The sequence below is a fragment of the Cygnus olor genome, chromosome 7, assembly GCF_009769625.2.
Source record: "Cygnus olor isolate bCygOlo1 chromosome 7, bCygOlo1.pri.v2, whole genome shotgun sequence".
Lineage (NCBI taxonomy): Eukaryota > Metazoa > Chordata > Aves > Anseriformes > Anatidae > Cygnus > Cygnus olor.
This window is the reverse complement of record NC_049175.1, coordinates 35189667-35209330: the sequence shown is the minus strand read 5'-3', so window position 1 is coordinate 35209330 and position 19664 is coordinate 35189667. Positions and strand designations below refer to the sequence as shown.

General features: G+C 43.2%; 1 protein-coding gene across 1 annotated transcript in view; it reads left to right on the top strand.

Moving 5' to 3' along the window:
* Positions 1–2464: 2464 nt before the first annotated feature.
* ADAM12 (ADAM metallopeptidase domain 12) overlaps positions 2465–19664 on the top strand; it is a 183919-nt gene continuing 166719 nt past the window's right edge. Inside the window, exons 1-2 of the mRNA XM_040562848.1 lie at positions 2465–2940; positions 19144–19277. Coding sequence (XP_040418782.1) covers positions 2823–2940; positions 19144–19277 — 252 coding nt within the window. The 5' untranslated portion in view covers positions 2465–2822. The remainder of the gene's footprint in view (positions 2941–19143; positions 19278–19664) is intronic.

Sequence of the window (19664 nt, the reverse complement as noted above, 5' to 3'; positions counted from 1 at the left end):
ATAGGGAAGAAATGGCCATGTGTTAGCTTTCCCTTTCCCAAGGAGATAGAAACGAAGAGTGAAAAGATTATTTAGCTGTTCACATCCTGCTGCTATTGTGGGACAGCCCTAAACCATCACAGAGAGAAGTGTGTGTTTTGGAAAGAAAAGCTACATGTGGCTGAAGTAAAGAAAAACTAAATACCTACACTAAGGAAGATAAGGAGAACAAAAATGAAAAGAAAAAAAAAAGAAAGGAAGGAAGGAAGAATGAAAGAAAGAAAGCTTAAAGAAGCAGTAGCAAAAGATACAAAGGTAAATAAAATCTCAGACAGCATGAGACCCCCCCCCCCATAGCCACCCCCCGACCCCGTCCCTGAGAGCGCTAAAGAACAAAGCTGGGCGGGAGGAATGGACAGCCCATCGCCCGCGGGAGCAACCTGCAGGATCGGGGCTGTGGCCCCCTTTGAAGCAGCCACACAACCTGGATGCAATTTTCATTTCCTGCAGGGAAACTCAGCCTTGTTCTTCTGAAGTGGATAAACCAAGCCTCGTAAAACTAATTGTGGGAGGTGGTTTGACATGAGAAATGAAAAGTCAAGGTTTGGTCTCTCGTAGGCACATAGAGAAGCAGGGGCACTTCAGATTAACTTCACATTTTTTTTTTTTTCTTTTTCTTTTCCTTTTCCTTTTTTTTTTTTTTTTTTTTAACAAAAGAAATTTGAGACTGCTGTGAAAATGTACTGTTGTTCTCCAGAGTCAGAGTAACTGTAATTCAGTAGCATTCCTTTAAGGATGTTGTTAATAAAGTATTTGGGGCTTTCTGATAAACTATCAATTTATCAACTTCAACCCCATAAAATTAGTGCAGTAAAATGCAAGTGTTCTTTTCTTGTTAAGTTTTGGGGGAGGAGGAGGAGGAACTTTGATAATATCTAGTTCATTCATGCTAGTGAATGACCAAGATATAATTGGCTCCACATTCTCTGTTAGCGAATATTGTTACTCGAAATAAAAATACTGCCATTTAAGTGAAAAGCCATGTGGGATTACCAAAACTGTATTTTAAAGTCCCTAGCTCCCCCTTTTATTTTATTATTTATTTATTTTTATTTTTTTTTAAGTGGAGGAAAAAAAGCTTCAAAGCATAAAAATGTCTACGTGGCATTTATGGTGGCCTGCCACAAACAAATCTTCTGGTTTAATTTTCACATTTTTAACCAATGTGCTGTGTGGATTACGCATCTCCTTAATAAGATAGTCAATGGAGTTCATTAGTTTATATTTTTAGGGATTAAACATCGCTGAGTTTAGATGTTTTTACTGAAATGTAATTGATCCTGCGGAAGCAGGGATAATTTAGCATTTTGGTATTTAAAGCTATACATAGTCCCCGACTGCTCACAAGGATAGGGGTTGCCTGGGAAGGGGCGTGATGAAGAAAATCCATGCTGCCAAGATAAGAAATGAGGGGTAGATGTAGACGGTGTTCAGAACTGAGGGCAACTGGAGGTGAGTGGTCTGGGGTGGAAGGCTGAGGGGAGAGGTGGAGGAAAAGGAATTTTTAATAGTGGGGAAAAGCAGCTGATAGGAGGCCCAGCTCTTTTCCAGGTGTATTTGTGCCAAGATGACCTGACATTACCACTGTTATCCCACAGACGTGCCTGTCCCACAGGCGGCCCAGCAGGGGCTCAATGGCTTGAGCCAAGCACAGCACAGGGCTCCAGCTTGGGAACCGCGGGACTTTGCATCCACTGAGTTTCCCCTGAGCTGGGGAAGGCATTGTCCAGATCACTGTGAACTGTGAACAGACACAAATCTGTGTACCCTCAATCATTTTTTTTTTTAAATAGAATCACATGGCTGTTGTGCCTGCGATGTCCAAAAACCTACTTTGGCCAGTTTTACCAGCTGTTCTGGGTACAAGGATCATGGGGGTCAATAGGCAGAACTAAGTATCAATACCCAAAATGTGTGATTGGGGAAGAATCTTGCTGAATAAAAAGCAAAACTGCACAATAAGGGTTTACAGGACTGGGATCTTTCTTGCTATTTCTCTGCAGCATTCTGCACAACATGTGGGCATTATATGTATTTTGGTGGTACACCAAGGATTAGATAATCTGTATTTGGTTATTCTCCCAGACAGTCGGTAATGATAATTTGAATGAGGAAGATTTTAAAAAATGCATCTGGCAACTCTGTGGGCGTGTTGTTGTTTCTTTTTTAAAAAAACAATATAAAATAAGTTTCTGGAGGCACCAGAAATAATTAGGAAACCAATAAATAATCGCTGAGCTCTAACACATGCAGATGACTTCCCAGAGGAAGCAGCCAGGGCTGCGTGTGCAGCAGAAAATGGGGAAACCTTGGCTCGGGGTGAGAGGTTGGGGGGGGGGGGGGATCCCCGGGGGGTTGGCCGGGGGGTGCTCGGGGCTGGGGGCGGCGGGCGCTAGGACCCGGCAGGGGCGGCCTCATTTGTTCCGTGGCGAGCGGAGCGCGGCCAGGCTGCTCCTTGCTGCAACGGTCAGCGCATCCCGCCCTGCCAAAAAGGGGGAAAAAAAAAAAAAAAAAACACCAAAAAACCCCCACACACAACTCTTTGAAAGAGAAAAAAAAAAAAAGCCAAGCAACTTTTTTTTTTTTTTTTTTTTTTTTCCCCCTAAGAAAGCGGGGCTCCGCAGCAGCCCGTGCAGCAGGAGCAGGAGGGGTTTGGGAGTTAACTGCATGCAGGAAATCTCTCACATCCTGAGTCCCGGCTCGCTCCTCTCCGTAACTGTATATTATGGTGCTGCTCTCCAGCCCCAGCTGATGAAAGTTTGTCTCCCTCAGTCTGGGCTAAGATGTCAAAGCGGCTCCATGCGGAGCAGCGGCGCTTCCCTCCTCCGCGCCCCCCAGCCCAGCTTTCCGTGCTGCTGCTCAGCCTCAGCTGGCTCCTCTTAGCATCACCCAGAGCCCAAGGTAAGTTACCGAGAGCTGGACGTGCACACCGAGAGCTTTGGAAACCCTTTCCTCAGCCCACGCTCCATTTTACGGGGACACCAGCAGCCGCCCGGACAAAGTGAGAGCACCGGGGGGCCCTCCGCACCCCTCCCGAGCCCTCCCCGCTTTGCTGTCCCCCTCTTTTCCCTCCCCTAGAGGCCTCCCTGCCCCTTGGGGGGCCCGTCCCGGGACCCCCCCTCCCCGCTCCCGGAGCGGTCAGAGCCCCGCAGGCAGCCCCCGGCTGGGTGCTGGGTGCTGGTTGCGGGGTGCGGGGGCTCCTTTGGGGTCCGGAGCCCTTTTGCAGCCGGGAAGCTGCTGGTGCGAGCTGCCCTGCCGGGGAAAAGTTTGCTCGCCGCCCCGCTCATTCAAAGGGAGCACAGGCAGGCAGCGGTGACTTCGTTTGCAGAGATGGTTTGCAGCTCTGTGATCCCCTTTTACAGCCGAGAAAGAGCGACTTGGCTCTGCACAGCAGCTCCGGGGCTCATTTGGGAATCGCTGGAGCCCCGGGCCCTGTCCTCTCGCTTTAGCAGCAGCTGACAATGCATATTTCATGCGGGAGAGGGAGGGAGATCCTCTCTTATAAATATATTTAACAGCGCTGAAGAGTGCACAGATCTCTGAGTGTTACTGGAAGCTCGTCTTGGGTCTTTTTTTTCATTGCAACGTTAAACTTTGTACATGTTTGTTTGTCTCCGAATGTATGCACAGAGACTTTCTCTGGGACTTTGGCTCTGGACTTGCTAGGAGAAAGGCAGAGGTATGCTTGGCCACACGTCAGCTGGGGCACTGACATCCTAGGACAGGCAGAGCAAGCTGATGCATTTAATCTAGGATTAATGGGACTAGGATTAATGGATTAATGGGACTTGAAACTTTTGCCTCTGTGAGGGATCTTAACTTATGTCCTTCTACATTTGTATTTCTTTCCTTACACTACATCAGCACCCTGGAGAGAAAGGCTGCAGAAAGTCTCAGGTAGATGAAGAGCCATCAGTCCACGGTGCCCCTGCCTGCTGCGTGGGCAGGGGGTAGCTTTGGGTGGGCTGAGCACCAGTGTCCCGACCTGGCCATGGGAGCTGCTGTGGCCAGACCAGCCCCTCCATGCGATGGAGGCACGCTAGGATGGGGTACGCCTGGCTACCTGCCCCGGGAAGGTTTGGGGTAAGGGGCTCCAAGAAATGAAAAAATGAACATACCCCAAAGTAATGACCTTCTAATAAAATTAAAGGCACGCTGTGGGTGGCTGAGATCTAACATTGAGACGAGAAATGGTGAGCGGCGGTGGAAACCCCATCGGCTGTATTTTGGGATTCCCTAAGAGCCAAGCTGAGTCTCTAAGGTCACGTTTGTGCTGATGAATTAAGCTCTCTGAAGTGTACATCAGTTTCCTGTCCTTATGCTAGGTGTTGAGCAGCAGTGGTGCTCACTGACCCTTGCAGCTCAGTCGGATTTTCCGGTTTCCTTGCTACCTCCCTCCTGCTCCATGCCGTTACATGTCCATAACTTGCTGTTTTGGATCTGCAGCCAGTGTGCTCAGCAAATAGCCTCTCCTTTCATTCCTTTTTTTTTTTTTTTTTTTTTTTTTTTTCCTGGGGAAGTAGAGAACAGCTTTAGCCTTGCCAGAGCGTGTGCTGCTTTCTTGGTTGCAGAGGTGCTGAAAGTTACAGCCGCACACTGCTAGACCCGGCGGAGCTGCCCGGTGATGAAAAGCCCTCTTAGCTGTGCTGGCATGCATCTCCTCCGGGCGCTTTGAAGCCCTGTGACTTCTACCTCAGCTGGCTCCACTGCCGTGGCTGCTCCGGGCCTTGTGTCCGTGATTTGCGGTGCTGCCAGGACAGCCTGACTTTTGCAGCAACGCATGCCTAGAGATTAAGACAGAAATTAAAATTATGATACACCTTGAAAATCAGTTTTGAGATGCATTTTTTTTTTTTGAAAAGGCAAGAGGCACATGTAACGCGACAGGTCTCATGTTAAACAGAAATTACCAGGTTACGAGCTAGGCAAGTAAAAGTAGCCTTGCCTCTCAATTTCAGAGTGAGTTTCCTTTCCAATTTTTATGGTTTCACAATTGCATTTTCCAGTTGCCAAAATCTCCAGCTCTTGGCTGCTGCCTGAAAGGACCCCATGGATGACATGGAAAACTGACTGAAGTACCGGCCTCAACAAGATAGGAAAGCTAGTTTTGCTTTGTTATCCCAGTGGGGGATAATGTCTGGAAGGTTAAGATCTAATCTTATAGGTTTAGACAAATGTCTAAAATTCAGTGTCTGTGTAAGCTTTTTGCAGAGTCAAGGCCTTTGTGTATCTATCTACAGGGCAGACGATGAGGTGATGGTGTGTAAAGGCAAAGTTTGTATCAGTGTGTGTGGGAAGCCTTGTAAATCTCTTTTAGATATTAGGTGTTAGCTGCAAGAACAGCAGAAAAAAAAAAAAAAAAAGAAAACCCTAAAACTGCAGTCCAAAATTCTTCACCTTCAGTTAAAACAACTTTTCTGCCAGGTTTTATTTTTGCTACTGGTTGCAACTGCCTTGGCTGTAATGGAAATAAATTACAGGAGGAGATAGTTTTCCTTGTCTTGTGCTTTAACACTGATCTCTCCAACATGCCCCCCTGTTTTCAAACTCATTTTCAAACACTGTCTTCTTTCAAACTGTTGGACCTTACGTGGCAGATATTTATGGTCTGTGTATACTCACCTTCTCGTCTGACGATTATCCCTATCAGCTCCCCTGCAGATAGCCTGGCACGAGCTCTCTGCGTCCACAGGGCTCCACAGATCCCAGCCAAAATACACCAGCCGAGGACATTATGCCTGCTTTTCCAACCATTTTCACGTCCTTAACTCTCACGTTTGCTGGTGAGCAGCTGGTGGCTTCTCGTCTCTTGCTTTCCTTGAGATTTTTGGGAAGGTCACATCCAGCCACAAAGAGCATCCCCAGCCTAATGGCTGATGGGCTGCGTTTCAGCTGCTTTTCACCTTGCTCACGGCACAGAAGTTGCATCTCCTACAACACGTGAGCGACCACAGCGGCCCAGACCTGTGTTTATCTGCTGCTTCCACCGTCAGCTGCCGCCGATGCTGTCGATCACAAAATTCTGTTTTAAAAAGGCTGAATTCACATAAGGGCTTATTTGGTCTGCCACCAGCCTCGTTCAGACCTCACATATCCTAATCCTGACAGATTTATCACTGGCAGTCTGTATGTTTTTAACATGTCTTATATTGCCAGTGTGATTTGTCTGAGGAGTCCAGCTGGGCTTCACTTTGTCGGCGAGCTGGCGGGCAGCAGCAGCAGGGGACAGGGACAGGGTGCTCACACCAGCTGAGCCTGGCATCTGAGGATGTGCCTGGGGCAGGCTGATGGGCTGGGCGCTGCCTCGACTCTGTACCAGCTCGGATTTTGCTCTTCATGTTGCATGCACTTGCGTTTCATTTAGCCTTTCAGATTACTCCTAGGACAAACGCCTGTCATCTCCAAAATTTTACAGTACCAAAAGTCTAAGTCCCACCTGCAGAGGCTTCTCTTTTACCCTGCTGAGTGACCAGGGCAAATCTATGGCAAACTGATTAAAAAAGGCATGGCCTAATTAAATCTGTTAAAGGGTTGCAGCTGGTTCTTTCTAGGACAGCACAGCACAAAGGATAATCTCTTTTCTTTCTGGTGAACACCAGAGTGAAATGCTTCAAGTGCCCAGTGCAGCAGGGTTGGGCATCTTTAAATGTCCCTTTCAACCCAAACTGTTCTGTGAACTGTATTAAATCCTTGCCTTTTTGATAAAAGGGTCACACAATACCCAAGGAAAGGTGTTGTTTCTCAGTAGACTTCAGACTCAAGAGGTTTTGTTTGTCTCCAGCTGTGATTTGGATGCTCAGCTAGACGGTGCCTATCTGTCTGGTAATGCTTGTAACTTTGGCCAGTCTTGCAATGCATTGTCATTATCTCAAAATAGTACTTTTATGCCTTTTTTTGGTATATTTTTTTCTCATCTTGTGATGGTCTTTTATAATGAAGTGACTGGTGAACCTACTATTGGGGGATTCGTGTAGTACTGAGCCTACTGCTAAAATTATGAAGAAAAATGTTGTCTAAGGTATGATGTTAAACTGCAGAGTTACCCTAATGTCTATGAATTCACACTGGTGTGTAGGCACTGCTACAACAGCACTGCAAAAAGTGCTTGAGGTGCACGGAAGGCTTGTGTTAGGAATATGTAGTCAAACTGTACAGGAAACATTTTCTTTGAGGGAAAGACTTTTTTTTTTGTTTGTTTTTTTCCTTTTCCCCCCTTTCACTAACAGTGGAAGAAGCCAAATGGTATTTGCTGAAATGAATTAATGTTCTCAGCATTAGCTATTTAGTGTCACATAAGAGCTGGAGAATACATTGATACTGAGTGTGTTGTTGGCTTTGGTGTTTCAGAAAGTCACTTGATCAGCTGCATCATCTAATCAGAAATGCTTACTCCTCTGTTAAGTCACTTCATGTTGTTTAATTAACTTTTTTTATACAATATATAAATGGTGTTGCTCTTCTCCATGGCTTGCAACTAGGATGAGAAATATTGGGTTGGACCGGGGGTAGAGGTTGTCCATCCACTTAGTCAAAGTGATGAAACCATCATTTGGATGAACATATCCTTTCTCATCCAAAATATATGATCTAATAAGGCGAGAAGTGGAATGTTTCATGGCCTGCTATGCATGCTGGATAATACACTGCAAGGCGTAAAAAGCTGGATGCAGAATTTGGCACAAAAGGATCTTTAGCTAGTTTATTCTGAGATATTTGTCAAGACAAACAGTGTCAGTGCTTACAAATCTAGTCTAATGGTATATGTCAGATGCATTAACTGAAAAACATTTTTCTGACAGTGGTGAAAGTTTGCTGTTTTCTTGCTTCTATTTAATGTTTTCTAATTCTGAAAACAGCTGATCAAGCAAGAGAAATAAACTTCATGTGTGACTGCTTACCTTTGAAAGAACATATCGGAATATAAACATCACCAAATCCAAGTGTTTATGGGATTTTGTTTTGGTATAGTGATGTAAAAAAAAAAAAAAAAAAAAATCTGGACTTTGTCATAATGCTACACTAAATGAGGTGAGCATATGGGCCTGGCCACACATGGAGCTGGGCATCACCACTGTCCTTACTCTGCAGTGCTGTCGGTACGAGTGCTGCAGGTCCTCTGTTACTTCCATGATTAGAGGATGCGAGGAGGAGAGCGATTCTAGACTATTTAAGTCTAATTTGCATTCCTTCTCTGCCACTGAGAGCAAACATCTCGTTTGGACTCCAGTTCTTTTGTGAACTGGAGGTCATAGAACTGTATTCAGGCTAAAAACTGCTTGTGCCTTTTGACACAGACTTTAAAGCATGAGATAAACATTTCAAGTGAAATTGTATTTATGTGTTCATGTATTGCCTCTTCAGTAAGGAAAATGCATCCCACAGAAGAGACACTTTGGGTAAAGATGTGTGTTTGAGGGGAAAGTGCATTGTCATTGCAGAACTCTTTACCCTTTGGAAAGTAGGAGCTTGTCTATTTTGCATTATACAAAATAGTTACATATTTAAAGACTTGTCTGTGAGTCTCATCTTTAGTCGTGATAATTTGTCTCACCTCCATGGATGTGGCTCCTTTGTACAACCTGGTGTTAACACAACTTTCTGTGCTATTCATTTGGAATCTGTCTGAACGGATCCGAGGATGTGTAGGTCAGATGAACAAAGCCCTGTTGGTGACATGGGAAGATATCCTGGATATTCTTCCCACCCCGAGGAAACAATAAGAATAAATGTTCCTTACTCCTGTCTCATCTCATGAAGAAGCTGTGAAAGTCAAGAATTATGGACAAATGCAGTGCTTATGGCAACATTTCTTGTAAGGTTGCACACACAAACCTGAACAGGTTAGGTGGCTTCAAGAACATCAAGTAACCCTGAGTTTTCATGGCTCTTCCTGTTTTTTGGAAGATGAACGACAAAATTTGGTAATTGCTTATGTTAGCATGGGCACACTTAATTGTTCATTGTTCCATTGTATAATGTAGGTAGCAAACAAACAAACAAAAACTTACAAACAAAAACGCATGATGGATATTAACTCCTCAGCTCAGTAGCTCATTTGCTAGGATTGGGAAAGAACCACATATGGTTTCCCAAGAATATTCACCTAAATTAATACTGAAATGTGCTTCAGCTGGGTTTGCTCTGCTTTCAGTGTGATTTCCCAGAGAACATCTGAATGAATGATTTATGTGCATGTGACGAGGACAATTCAAACTCCCACTCAATAATTTTATTCACTGGTGATTGTATATTGTATACAGGATAGAACATCCCTCAATACGGTTTCCTCAATACAAGGATTCCTTGTATTCAGTGAGGGAGGCTATTAAATCATTGGGAAAAAAAAGGATTGTCCAGTACCTTTTAAAAGACTGAGAGGAAATTGTATTTTGGGGAGTAATTTTGAACTTTATTCAGTGGAAAGTAGAATTTCTTTGGAGAGGAGCAGCTGGAGAGGAATGCTGGATCTGGGTATTCTTTTAATTATGTGGACTCATCACTGAAAAGTGAAATGTTCACTTTCTCTACTTTTTTTCTTTTGACATTGGAGCTCTGTGGTGTGGTTGTGTCTGTTCTTGTAAAGCACACATTATTATTTCTCCACCCAAATAAGTGTTTTTGTTAGGTGCTGCCTCTCTGATACTGAAGGGTGTGAGGCTGAGTTTATAATCTGAATGGGAATCTCTGGGACTGGGATCCTCCTCTGGGAGGGAGCAGCAGTTTAGGAAGAAGCAGATGTGCCCCAGTAGCGCCTGTGCTGGGCTGATGCTGGGCTGATGCTGAGTTAAGGTAGGACGTCCTTCATTATGGCATCCTGGAAATGCCTGTGTGAAAGGTAGTGTGCAACCCTCGATATTTTTTTACCTCTTATTTGTGCTTTTCTGTTTGTTTTCATGAAACAGAACGGACAGGCCATTTTATATGGTGTGCATCAGGACTTGGAAACAAAGCAAGCTTAAGATAAGGTTTCCAGTAAGAGGACAAAAGTTCTCCAAAGCCGTTGTGTTGCGTCTTGTTTAAAGCTGCTTTGGTTTCAATCTTGCATTTATAATTTGCCCTTTCCTGCAGACATCAAGCACTCAGCTCTTCCACAGGGGAACCTCGGGGTACCCACCCATCACCTGGCGTGCCCTCCAGTTCAGTGCTGCTCTGGTTTTAATTTCCCAAATTTCAAAATGTTCTCTTCTAGAAAAAAAAAAAAAAAAAAAAAAAAGCAGCTCTGTCTTTGGACTGGTCCTGAATAGTAATTCCTCAGTCAAACACAACAACATCACAAATGAGGCTGGACAGCTGTTTCCTAAATATAGTATATGTCTATACCCGGTAATAAAGCTTGGTTTTCACCATCTGAAATGTCCTGCAGCCTCCCTGCCCCCTCCTGCAGTCGGTGGCAAATGTTCTCCAAACTCCACTTGTCACATTTTGTTCTGGAGAACAGGGAGGATATTGAGATATACTGGCTTCTTTCCTTGAGTGCATTTCAATATGTATTTTGTATAATGAGAGCCCAAATCCTTCTCGCATTACTTATGCTTTAATCACACTGTGCTCTCCCAAGATTGCTTTAATCGCATTTGCATCAGCAGGAGTAACTCTGTATGATGAGCAATATTTCATCTGCAAACAGAGGAGAAGACCGATCTCGGGTGCATGACAGGGAAGGAACTGGCTGTCCTGGCTTTGTTACAGCACAGCTCTCCAGCGGAGAATGGTGCAGCATCCTAATTTGAGGGGTAGATATTCAAGAATTAGAAAGAACAAAAGCTATTTTTAAGGTTTTCTTGAGGATCTGTCAAGTGTGATAGTTCCCTTTTAATTTTCTAGCAAATGGCTTTTTGACATGTGTTAACTCCAAAGAAGTGCAATGCTGCCGAGTGCAGCAGACATCATTTTGTAGTTTAGCCATGACATTACTGTATATGAGAACTGAAAAGTTATATAGATATTACACCAATATATAAACCATGTGTGTTAGAAAGACAAGTTCAGTTTTGAAATATTTGACTTAGCTATGCTTTTCACTTTCAATCCGTGCCAAACATGTGCTTGAATGACTGATGGAGTCATATGGTTCCCTGAATAAAGCACTTTATTGTGCACAGACTTAGAGCCTTCCAACAGTTGTATTACAGAAGCTTGAAGATTAAGATGATCCAACTGCTTAGGGGGTATGTTTCACAATGAACATATTCTTTTTCTTTCTTCTTTTTTTTTTCTTTTCCCCATCTCTCTATTTTTCGCCTTGAGATGTGTCACTGGTTTGTCCAGCTGGTCGCGCAGTGACACTGACCACAGCAGCCCTTGCTGGCGAAGAACAGCAAGTTACCTTCAATTTGCAGCTTTCACTCCCGTGTCCACGTTGAAATGCTGCACACGTGATTTCGCCAGAGTTTATGGGATGTCGGGGGGGGAGGGCTGGTTCCTGTTGCAGATTATTTCCTCTGCAGAACTGGATTTAGGAGGGGAATAACTCCTGCAAGAACAAGTGATGACAGGAGACAGTCCTTAGAATTATAAAACTGAAATATTAAAAAGCATGTTTTTAAGGCTGTTTAGTTAAAGGGAATCAGTGTCTCAAACTCTGATCTCTCATCTGAACAGTCAGTTCTGGTGAAGCTGCTTAGTGTGAAAGATCAAGTGGACATGCTGCAAAATCACACCCAGATTAGCTTGAAGTTGACAAACTTCTCAAGCTGGAGAGAGGATCCTTTTTCATTAGATACAGGAAGAACAGAAAATTAAACTCAGAAATGCGTGGAGTCATCTTGCTGTTGTCTGTGCTCAGGTTCAGCAAAGACCTGTGCTGACTTTTGATGTTCTAAAAATCTGGTACATGAGAAGTAATTTTGCAATGTGAAGAAAAGACAAGATTCATGCCCGAGAAGATCCGTGGAATGTTTTTTGAAAGTTACTTGTGTTTAAATGCCTGAGGTCTTGGGTGTGGGAAGGGGGAAGGAGTGAGAGCAGGAAAACTTTGTGTACCATTAGCTGGCTTTTTCTAATAATTATTTTTGAAGGCAGGCCATGAAAGAACTAATTTAACTAGATTTTGTGGAGAGAATCAATGTATTGCTCGGATGGGCAAAGGTTAGTGTAAAAGATAATTTATGGTTCAGAACTAATAAAAACTTTACTGCAAGAGATAAGATTTTTATTTTATGCGCAGTCAAACCTTGCTCAGCCTTTTGTGCTCACACACAGACGAGGGCAGGGTCTGGCACACTGTGTACTCTTTAAAAGCCGAGTAAGTGCTGTTAGCAGGGTAATGGGACGAAATCAGGCTGGTGGGTCTTCTGATTTTTGTTCCTTTTTTGGGAGGATGGCTGTGCTTCCTGTTGGTGCTTAGTGTAAAATTTCAGAAGGACAGACAGTTGACTTTAACACAAGCTACTCCTTATTGTATCCTATGCAAGTTACAAGGCTTGCTTTCTTTAACCACTGTGCACTGGAATTCTTAGATTGTTTTATTTTTCAGCATTTTAATATTTATTACTACATAGTAATATAATCTGAATTATTGTTATGAGTGACAATTTATTATTATTCCTATCTGAAAGAGAGTGCCATTCCTGAAGATGGCATCAGCAAAACTTGTGATCTGTGCCTGGATAATGTACGGCTTGGGTAATGTTTTTGCTTTTGCTGGAAGATGTAGTGAAACAGAGAACAGGAAGCACACCCCCCATGCCCTGGACAGATAGTTGAGATATATTTAATTTTTTGTGTGTGTGTGTAATATAGTCTGAGTCCTAATACCAATAATTTCCACTTAAAGCAAGTTTTTTGTTGTTGATGTTTTTTTCTTGATTCAGAAGAGCTGGATGTGGTCTTATTTGCTCAGAAGCTTTATATTGCAATCTAATTTTATGTATGGCCACTTTATACTCTTGCCATTTATAAATACATCATCGCTGGTGACGTAAACACCAAGAAGAGGTACATGAAGCTAAAGGACAACCATGGGCCCTGTCACCTTTGCTTTTCTAGATTATGCAATTAATTCTTTTAGTTATCCTCTTGCAATTCAGTCTTCTCCACTTCCCTGATCGCCCTGGCAGCCTTTCCAATCCACCAGTTTCAGGCTGAATTCATCCTTTGTGAACACAGGTGATAAGAAATGCCCACGCTATTCCAGATGTGCTTGTACTGGTAACTTCAGTGTCTGGTATTCACTGGAAACACCTCTTCTGATGCATTGTTCCTGTATTTGCTTCATATGATATCAGTACTGGATGGCTCTTATATTGAATATCATGTACAGGTCCTTCTTGTTTCATTTGTCAACACTTTGCTCCAGCCTTCATGCTACTGGATTCTTTTGTGCTATTCCTGCCCTTTTCTGTGCAGACATCATCTCCTAACTTGGAGCATTAGATGTGAGGGTGCTTGAGGACATTGAGTAAAGGTTGCTGATGGAAATACTGACTGATCCTAATGCATCATCTTCATGAACCTGGTAGAAACCTTCCTTTGCCAGGCTGGTTGTCGAGTTGTACTTGGTGGGTAAGCCCTACACCCTGACAGTTTCACTCCCTTCTTAGTTTTCCTAAGTTAATACCCATTTGGAAGGGCAAATGCTTGGTCTTCTATTCTCAGTGTGTGAGCTTGTTAATTATGGATTAAATAATTGTATTTTGAGTCTGGAGGTGATAACAGGGCTGTCCCAAATAAGACATGACAAGGCTGATTGCCAGTGGTTGGGCGGGTGCTGGAGGCAGCCATGGTTCCAGCCCCTTCCTCCATAGCCAGAAATGTCCCATCTAAATCATGGGTCCCACTGGCAGCAAGCTAAGCTGAGGAAGCTGGAGAAAACGAGGAGGGAAATGGATAAAGGATGCCATTTCTGTCTTCCATGACATTGCCAAAGCCTGCGATACAGAGCAATGCCATTAGCTGCTCTCAGTTTGCTGAAAGGTTGCTCAAGTCTATTACTCTTTCCTATCCTGAGATTATTCCGGTGATTAGCTGCTTTGTTGCAGAGAAAAAGTAGATAGGCTGCAACTTCCAACTCTAAGCCCATTTGTAATATGGAAGGCAACACGAGGATAATTTAATTTAGCTTTTTTATTTTCCTCTATCTTGGCTGGTGGCAGTGTGCAGTGCATGGGGGGCTGCAGCTGGGGCTGCGGCCAGGCATCCTGCAGCACTGGGGAGTGGGCGACGACTGTGATGGGTGCAGGGGCTGCAGGAAGGAAGCACAGAGCCATGGGCTGGGTTTATTGTAAAGCTGTAGGTTATGAGATGGGTGGTGTGCACCAGCCGCCCCCCGTCTGGCTGCTTTTTGCCATGCCATGCACAAGCAGCGTGAGCAGGGATGCATGCTCCGGGCAGGCAGCTCTCTCCTTCCCCTCCAGCCCATCTCATCCAGAGCCACTCGGTCTGGGGAGTGCTCGCCTCTTTGTTTATCATAAGGATGAATAAATTGTGCTGCCTGACTAAAAGCGTATTAATTTTAAGTAAATGGGAATCTGAAGTGTGTCTGGGCTTCTTCAGGAGGCAGTGGCTGTTAAACAGAGATGTCACATCACATGCGTGGAGTTTATTTTGCACAGAGCTTGGGGGAACTGAAATACAAAGAGAAAGATGACAACTATTCTTAACTACTTGGCCAACAAGTCCTTGCATGATATTGCACAAAGACGAAAAGTTGTAGAAGTACATCACAGATGAAAAATGCGTAAGCAATGCAAAAGTCACTGACAGATAACATCTACTCATCTTGCTATTTGTACAAAGTGTCTTTTATATTACTGAAAAAAAGAATAAAGGGCTCTACACCACCTTGTGGGCCGCTTGTGGATCAAAAACATTACCTTCAGTGCAGGCTGAAAATAGAAAACAGATAGACTCGACTGTGAAGTTTTCCATGTGAACAAGTGGGAGATGAGCTTGCGTCAGGAGGAACCGGGCAGAATTTCACTGAAATGGAAAATAAGTAGGTGAGGAAGAAGGTGCATGTAACGCAAAAGATAGGAAACCTGGGTCCAATAAAAGCCTCTAATAATGCAGATGGTCTGATTTTCTTCCCCTCTCATGACACGTTACTGAAATTTGAATTCTCTGATTTCCCTTATTACACTATTTATATTGCTGCAATACCAAGAGTCCCGGTAGAGAAGAAGCCTCCTTATAAATGTAATGCAAACAGCTCTAAGGGCTGCAGCTTCAATTAAATCTTAATGAAAATGGGTAAAAGAAACAAAGAGTGGCAGAGAGGAAATACCAGCGCATCCATGCATGTGAAGAACCGTGGCACTGGGAGCTCATGTGAAGTGACCAAGGAGATCGAAACCCTCTGTAGGCATGGACCTCCATCCCATCCTCCTTTCCATCCCATCGCACTCTTCTCCTGGAAGCTCTCTGGGAGGGCTGTCCTGACGCTCTGCAATGGTTGGCCCATAACCAGTAGAGAACTGGAAATGTGTTTTGTTCATCCAGGAACTGATGAAGTGTCCCTCTCTGGGACAATTTTGGTGTTTCCCATTTGGGCTGAGGCAAGGGCCATTTGTGCCAAGGGCACTGCTTCAACTCTCCAAGGCTGCCAGCAGCCATCCCACCTTCCTACCGAATTGGAAGCCCAAACCACAGCTCAGATTTGGGGCTGCTCTGGGACTGCACACCAGTTTGTCCCATTTTTTCAAGGCTTCCAGCACGCTTCAAATTCAACCTCTATGCCTATATATTTTTTAGCCTGTCTCTATTAAGTTTGTGGGGTTTTGTTTGCTTGTTTGTTTGTTTCCTTTTCCTGACTTTGAGTCTTTCTCTACATAAGTCTCATGACTGTGTCCTACTTTTCAGCTGGTCTGGAGGCCCATTAGATGCTGTTGTCTTTCCCATCTCAGATAGATATGGGGGGGTCACTCATCGTCAGCTGTGATCCCCTGTTTTTTGCAAGGCATTCTTCAAAGCTTTGCAATCAGACCTCAGAATCCTACATAAGAGATTTACTTTTTTTTTTTTTTTTTAATCTTCCCCCTGGTTTTATATTGAAAGACTGATCTATAGTTTGCCTATCTGTTATACAGGTTTCTCAATTTTGTAGTATTTCAGAAATATGCATAGTACGTTAATATAATGACCTTAAATTAAAAAAAAAAAAATCACTACTTCATTTACAAAAGAAACTGTAACTTGTCCTCACACTGAGGACATCTGGGAGTTGAGCAAATGCATAGCATTGGGCATGTGCTTAAGGGCTTTTCAGAAGGAGGCCACACCACTCGGACGCAGTGCTTTCTCTGCCTTTGCAGGAAGCTGTGATTTTTATCACATGCAATAATTTAAATAAAAACATCCAGATAAGCAGCAAAATGTTTGGCTGAAGGAAAGCATCTAGACAGAAATTGATCTCGTATTTTCTAAATGCTACGGCTTCAGAAGAGTTTGCGAGCCCTAAAGCTTGTCTGTTCTGCTTCCCCCGAATAAATTATCTTTCCCAATAAAGATATTACTGCTGCCTATAAACCTGTCTTGATGTCTGTCTCCAGACTATCAACGCTTCCACACAATATGCATTTTCCAGTGTGCCCATAAATAAGCATGTGTGTAAGATTAAATTTGCTCATTGTAACCTTACTTCTTTATGCACCACAAGCATCACTTTGTCATGTAAGTGATCCCGAATAATGGAAGTTGGAGGGGCAATACTGAACTGCACTTTGTGTAGATACGATTCCCTTTTCATGTGATATTTTCATCACAGTTGCACTTTCTGGACCATGCCATATAAGGAGGGAGTAACACGTCTGTGCACAAATGCTGGTCTCTCCCCCTTCCCTTTTTCTTTTGTTTTGGGCAACGTAGGAATGTTAACATTTTGCAGAATTAATAGGAAAGGCAACTTGCCCATAGAGGAATACAGGAAAGACTTTGATGCCTCCTGGTATCTGGCTGCATCTCCACTGTAAGGCTGTGGAAGTGATGCAGACAGTGTCTGTGGGAGAAGAAGTATGCTCATAGGGGTTCTTAATACTTAGACTGCACTGAGCTTTTGGAGTGCAAATCCTGTAAAATAATACAAGGACCTGAGTCATTCAATTCATATAGTTGAGACTGCTCTAGTGAGCCAAGAAAAGGAAAAGAAATTAGGGATAGAGCCAAACTTTTCTCATTTCTCTGAGATATGCTTCATAAATTTCTCTTCTGTGAGGGGAGCTTCATGTCTCATCATCAGAATAAAGAGCGATGAGGTTTTGTGCAGTCTCAATAGTTATTAATTAAACCCTCCAGGGCAGGTGAGGAGGTATCCCGTACCCCTGCACAGGAGTGAGCTCAGTCATCTGCAGGGTTTGGAGCATCACTTCCCAGTTCTGGCACTGCATCCTGCTGGACCCCTGTCACCTGGGCTCTGCCGAGGGCAGGGTAAGAACCCTTTATCTGCAGGAAGACCCGTAATGCAAGCAGCTTTCCTCTCCCCAATATACTTGATCTTTTAATCTTAGCCTTCTGCTGGGGTTTTAGGGAAAGTATATTTTTAAAAGCATGCTTGAAAATACAGGATACATTTTTAGAGCACCTGTGAAGGTCCAGCTCTTATCCTCATGGGGTCTGAGTGCTCCAGAGGGCTCAGCATGTTGGTTGGTGTGGCAAACCCCGCCAGCATTCTGACTTTCCCATGGCTCCTGGAAACCATCCACATTTTCTCTTCTAGATTCATCCTCAATACCATTTCCAGGCCTTTTACTATGGTTTTTGGTTTTGTTTTGTTTGTCTGGCTGGTTGGTTGTTTTTTAGGACTCTGCTCGGAGAGGCACAATACCATTAGTATGTTTAGTGAGAAGAGAAATGGTTGATAAATGTTGCATGCAAATAGCTTTTTGACATTGTAGTATGAATTGAAGTAATCTGACTGTGTGGGAGTAGAGCATTATTTCAGTGAGAGTTTATATTCTCTTCCATGCTTTTTTTTTTTTTTTCTAATATGAGTGTGCTTCCTTGATGTTATTGGATTCTCGATATTTCATGACCTCCTGGCATGTCCATACAGAAATGCTGAGGCCACTAAGATAAGTAAAATTCAGTCTTTTGTTGTACTCAGTTCAGACTTCTTCAAATGGAGTGTAACCACATATTTCCATGTATTTCCAGGGTAAAATGGTGTGTTAAAAAGTGTTTAATACCTAGGATTAAGCCTGGTAAATCTATCGTACGATAAGCCTGCAGCTTTCAGGAACCTGAAGCAGGGTTGTTATATCTGTGCTGCCACAGATTCACAAAGCATGTGGACCAGACATCTCCACTGCAGAAATGGGAAAGACATAAAGGGAAATTTGGGATCATCATTGGTCCTTTGGAGCATGTGTTGTGCAATGACAGGGTTCATTCATCCCAGGGGAATTATTTGTCTCCAGTTACACCCCATGGACTTTGTCCTCCTTTCTTCCACCACGGCTTTGGATTGGATCCAATGTGCCTAAACCTGGGAAGAGAGATGGGGAGAAGAGATCCAGGACAAGGGACCAAAGGAGTAGAATGAATAATGAATGAATTTCTTACCTTAATTATTGGAAAATAGACCTGATAAAGTCTTATCTCGTTTAAATCCCTGCAGCTTGCTCACTCTCTGAATGATGACACTGAAATGACAACCACATAATGCATTCCCTCTTGCTGTCATCTTCAATGAAAAAAAAATATCCTTAATTTCATTATTAACATAACACTTCAAATAGCCAGTGCCAATACCTCTCCACATTTTTGACTCAAATATTGAGACCCAACTCCTAGTCATTGCATCCTGGTATCCCTGTTCCTCACTTTGTCCTGTGTTTGTGCAGTGCTGAGCACCATAGTTTCTGAATGGGACTCTTAAGAGCAATATAAAGTTATTTAGTAAAAAGAGGTGAGGGTAATATATGAAAATGCCTTCGTAAATAATAGCAACTTTTGCTTATCTCAAGGTATATGGAACAAGAATTACCTACATAGTTTTAAAACTGTCTGGACTGTTTGGACAATGACTGTGTGAACCCACAATGTTTTAATGTCTAATGCTTTTCCCGAATTGTTGCCTTTTAAAGTAGGCTGCCAGGTCCCTTAAATGACAAGGTTCATGTTGTCAGATGCTGCTCCCTATTAACCACAAAGTGCTTCCCCCCGTTCCAGGTGAGAATGTGGACAGCAAGTTGGAGTCCTTCAGACAGCTGATGCCAAAGGACCCGCCCAAAGATTACGAGATAACATCTCCCGTCCTTTTGAATGGAGAAAAGTGGAGACCAGCAAACAACATTTATTCAAAGGTTAGTCTTTGTTTTGCCTGTTATTTTATTCTGAGCTGTATAACAACTAGAAGGCTTTGGGGGAAACTAATGTGCTTACTTCATCGTAGCTATTACAAGCATATTTTTTGTATTTTACTAGAGGATCTGCAGTCAACAATTTTTACTTTCCTAACTTAACAAAATGAAGAAGGTCTTTGAAATTAATATTTTTTGTTGTTTTTTTTTGTTTGTTTTTATACTGTAAAATGGCATTCTTATTTCTGATTGCAGAAATGGAAGGAAAATCATATTTTTAATGAACTTAACATACATTGCTTGAGATTGTATAATACAACAACAAAGCAGCCACCAAAATGAGGGAGAATAATCTACCACTGGTTTTGACCGAACAGAGATTGTTTCCCC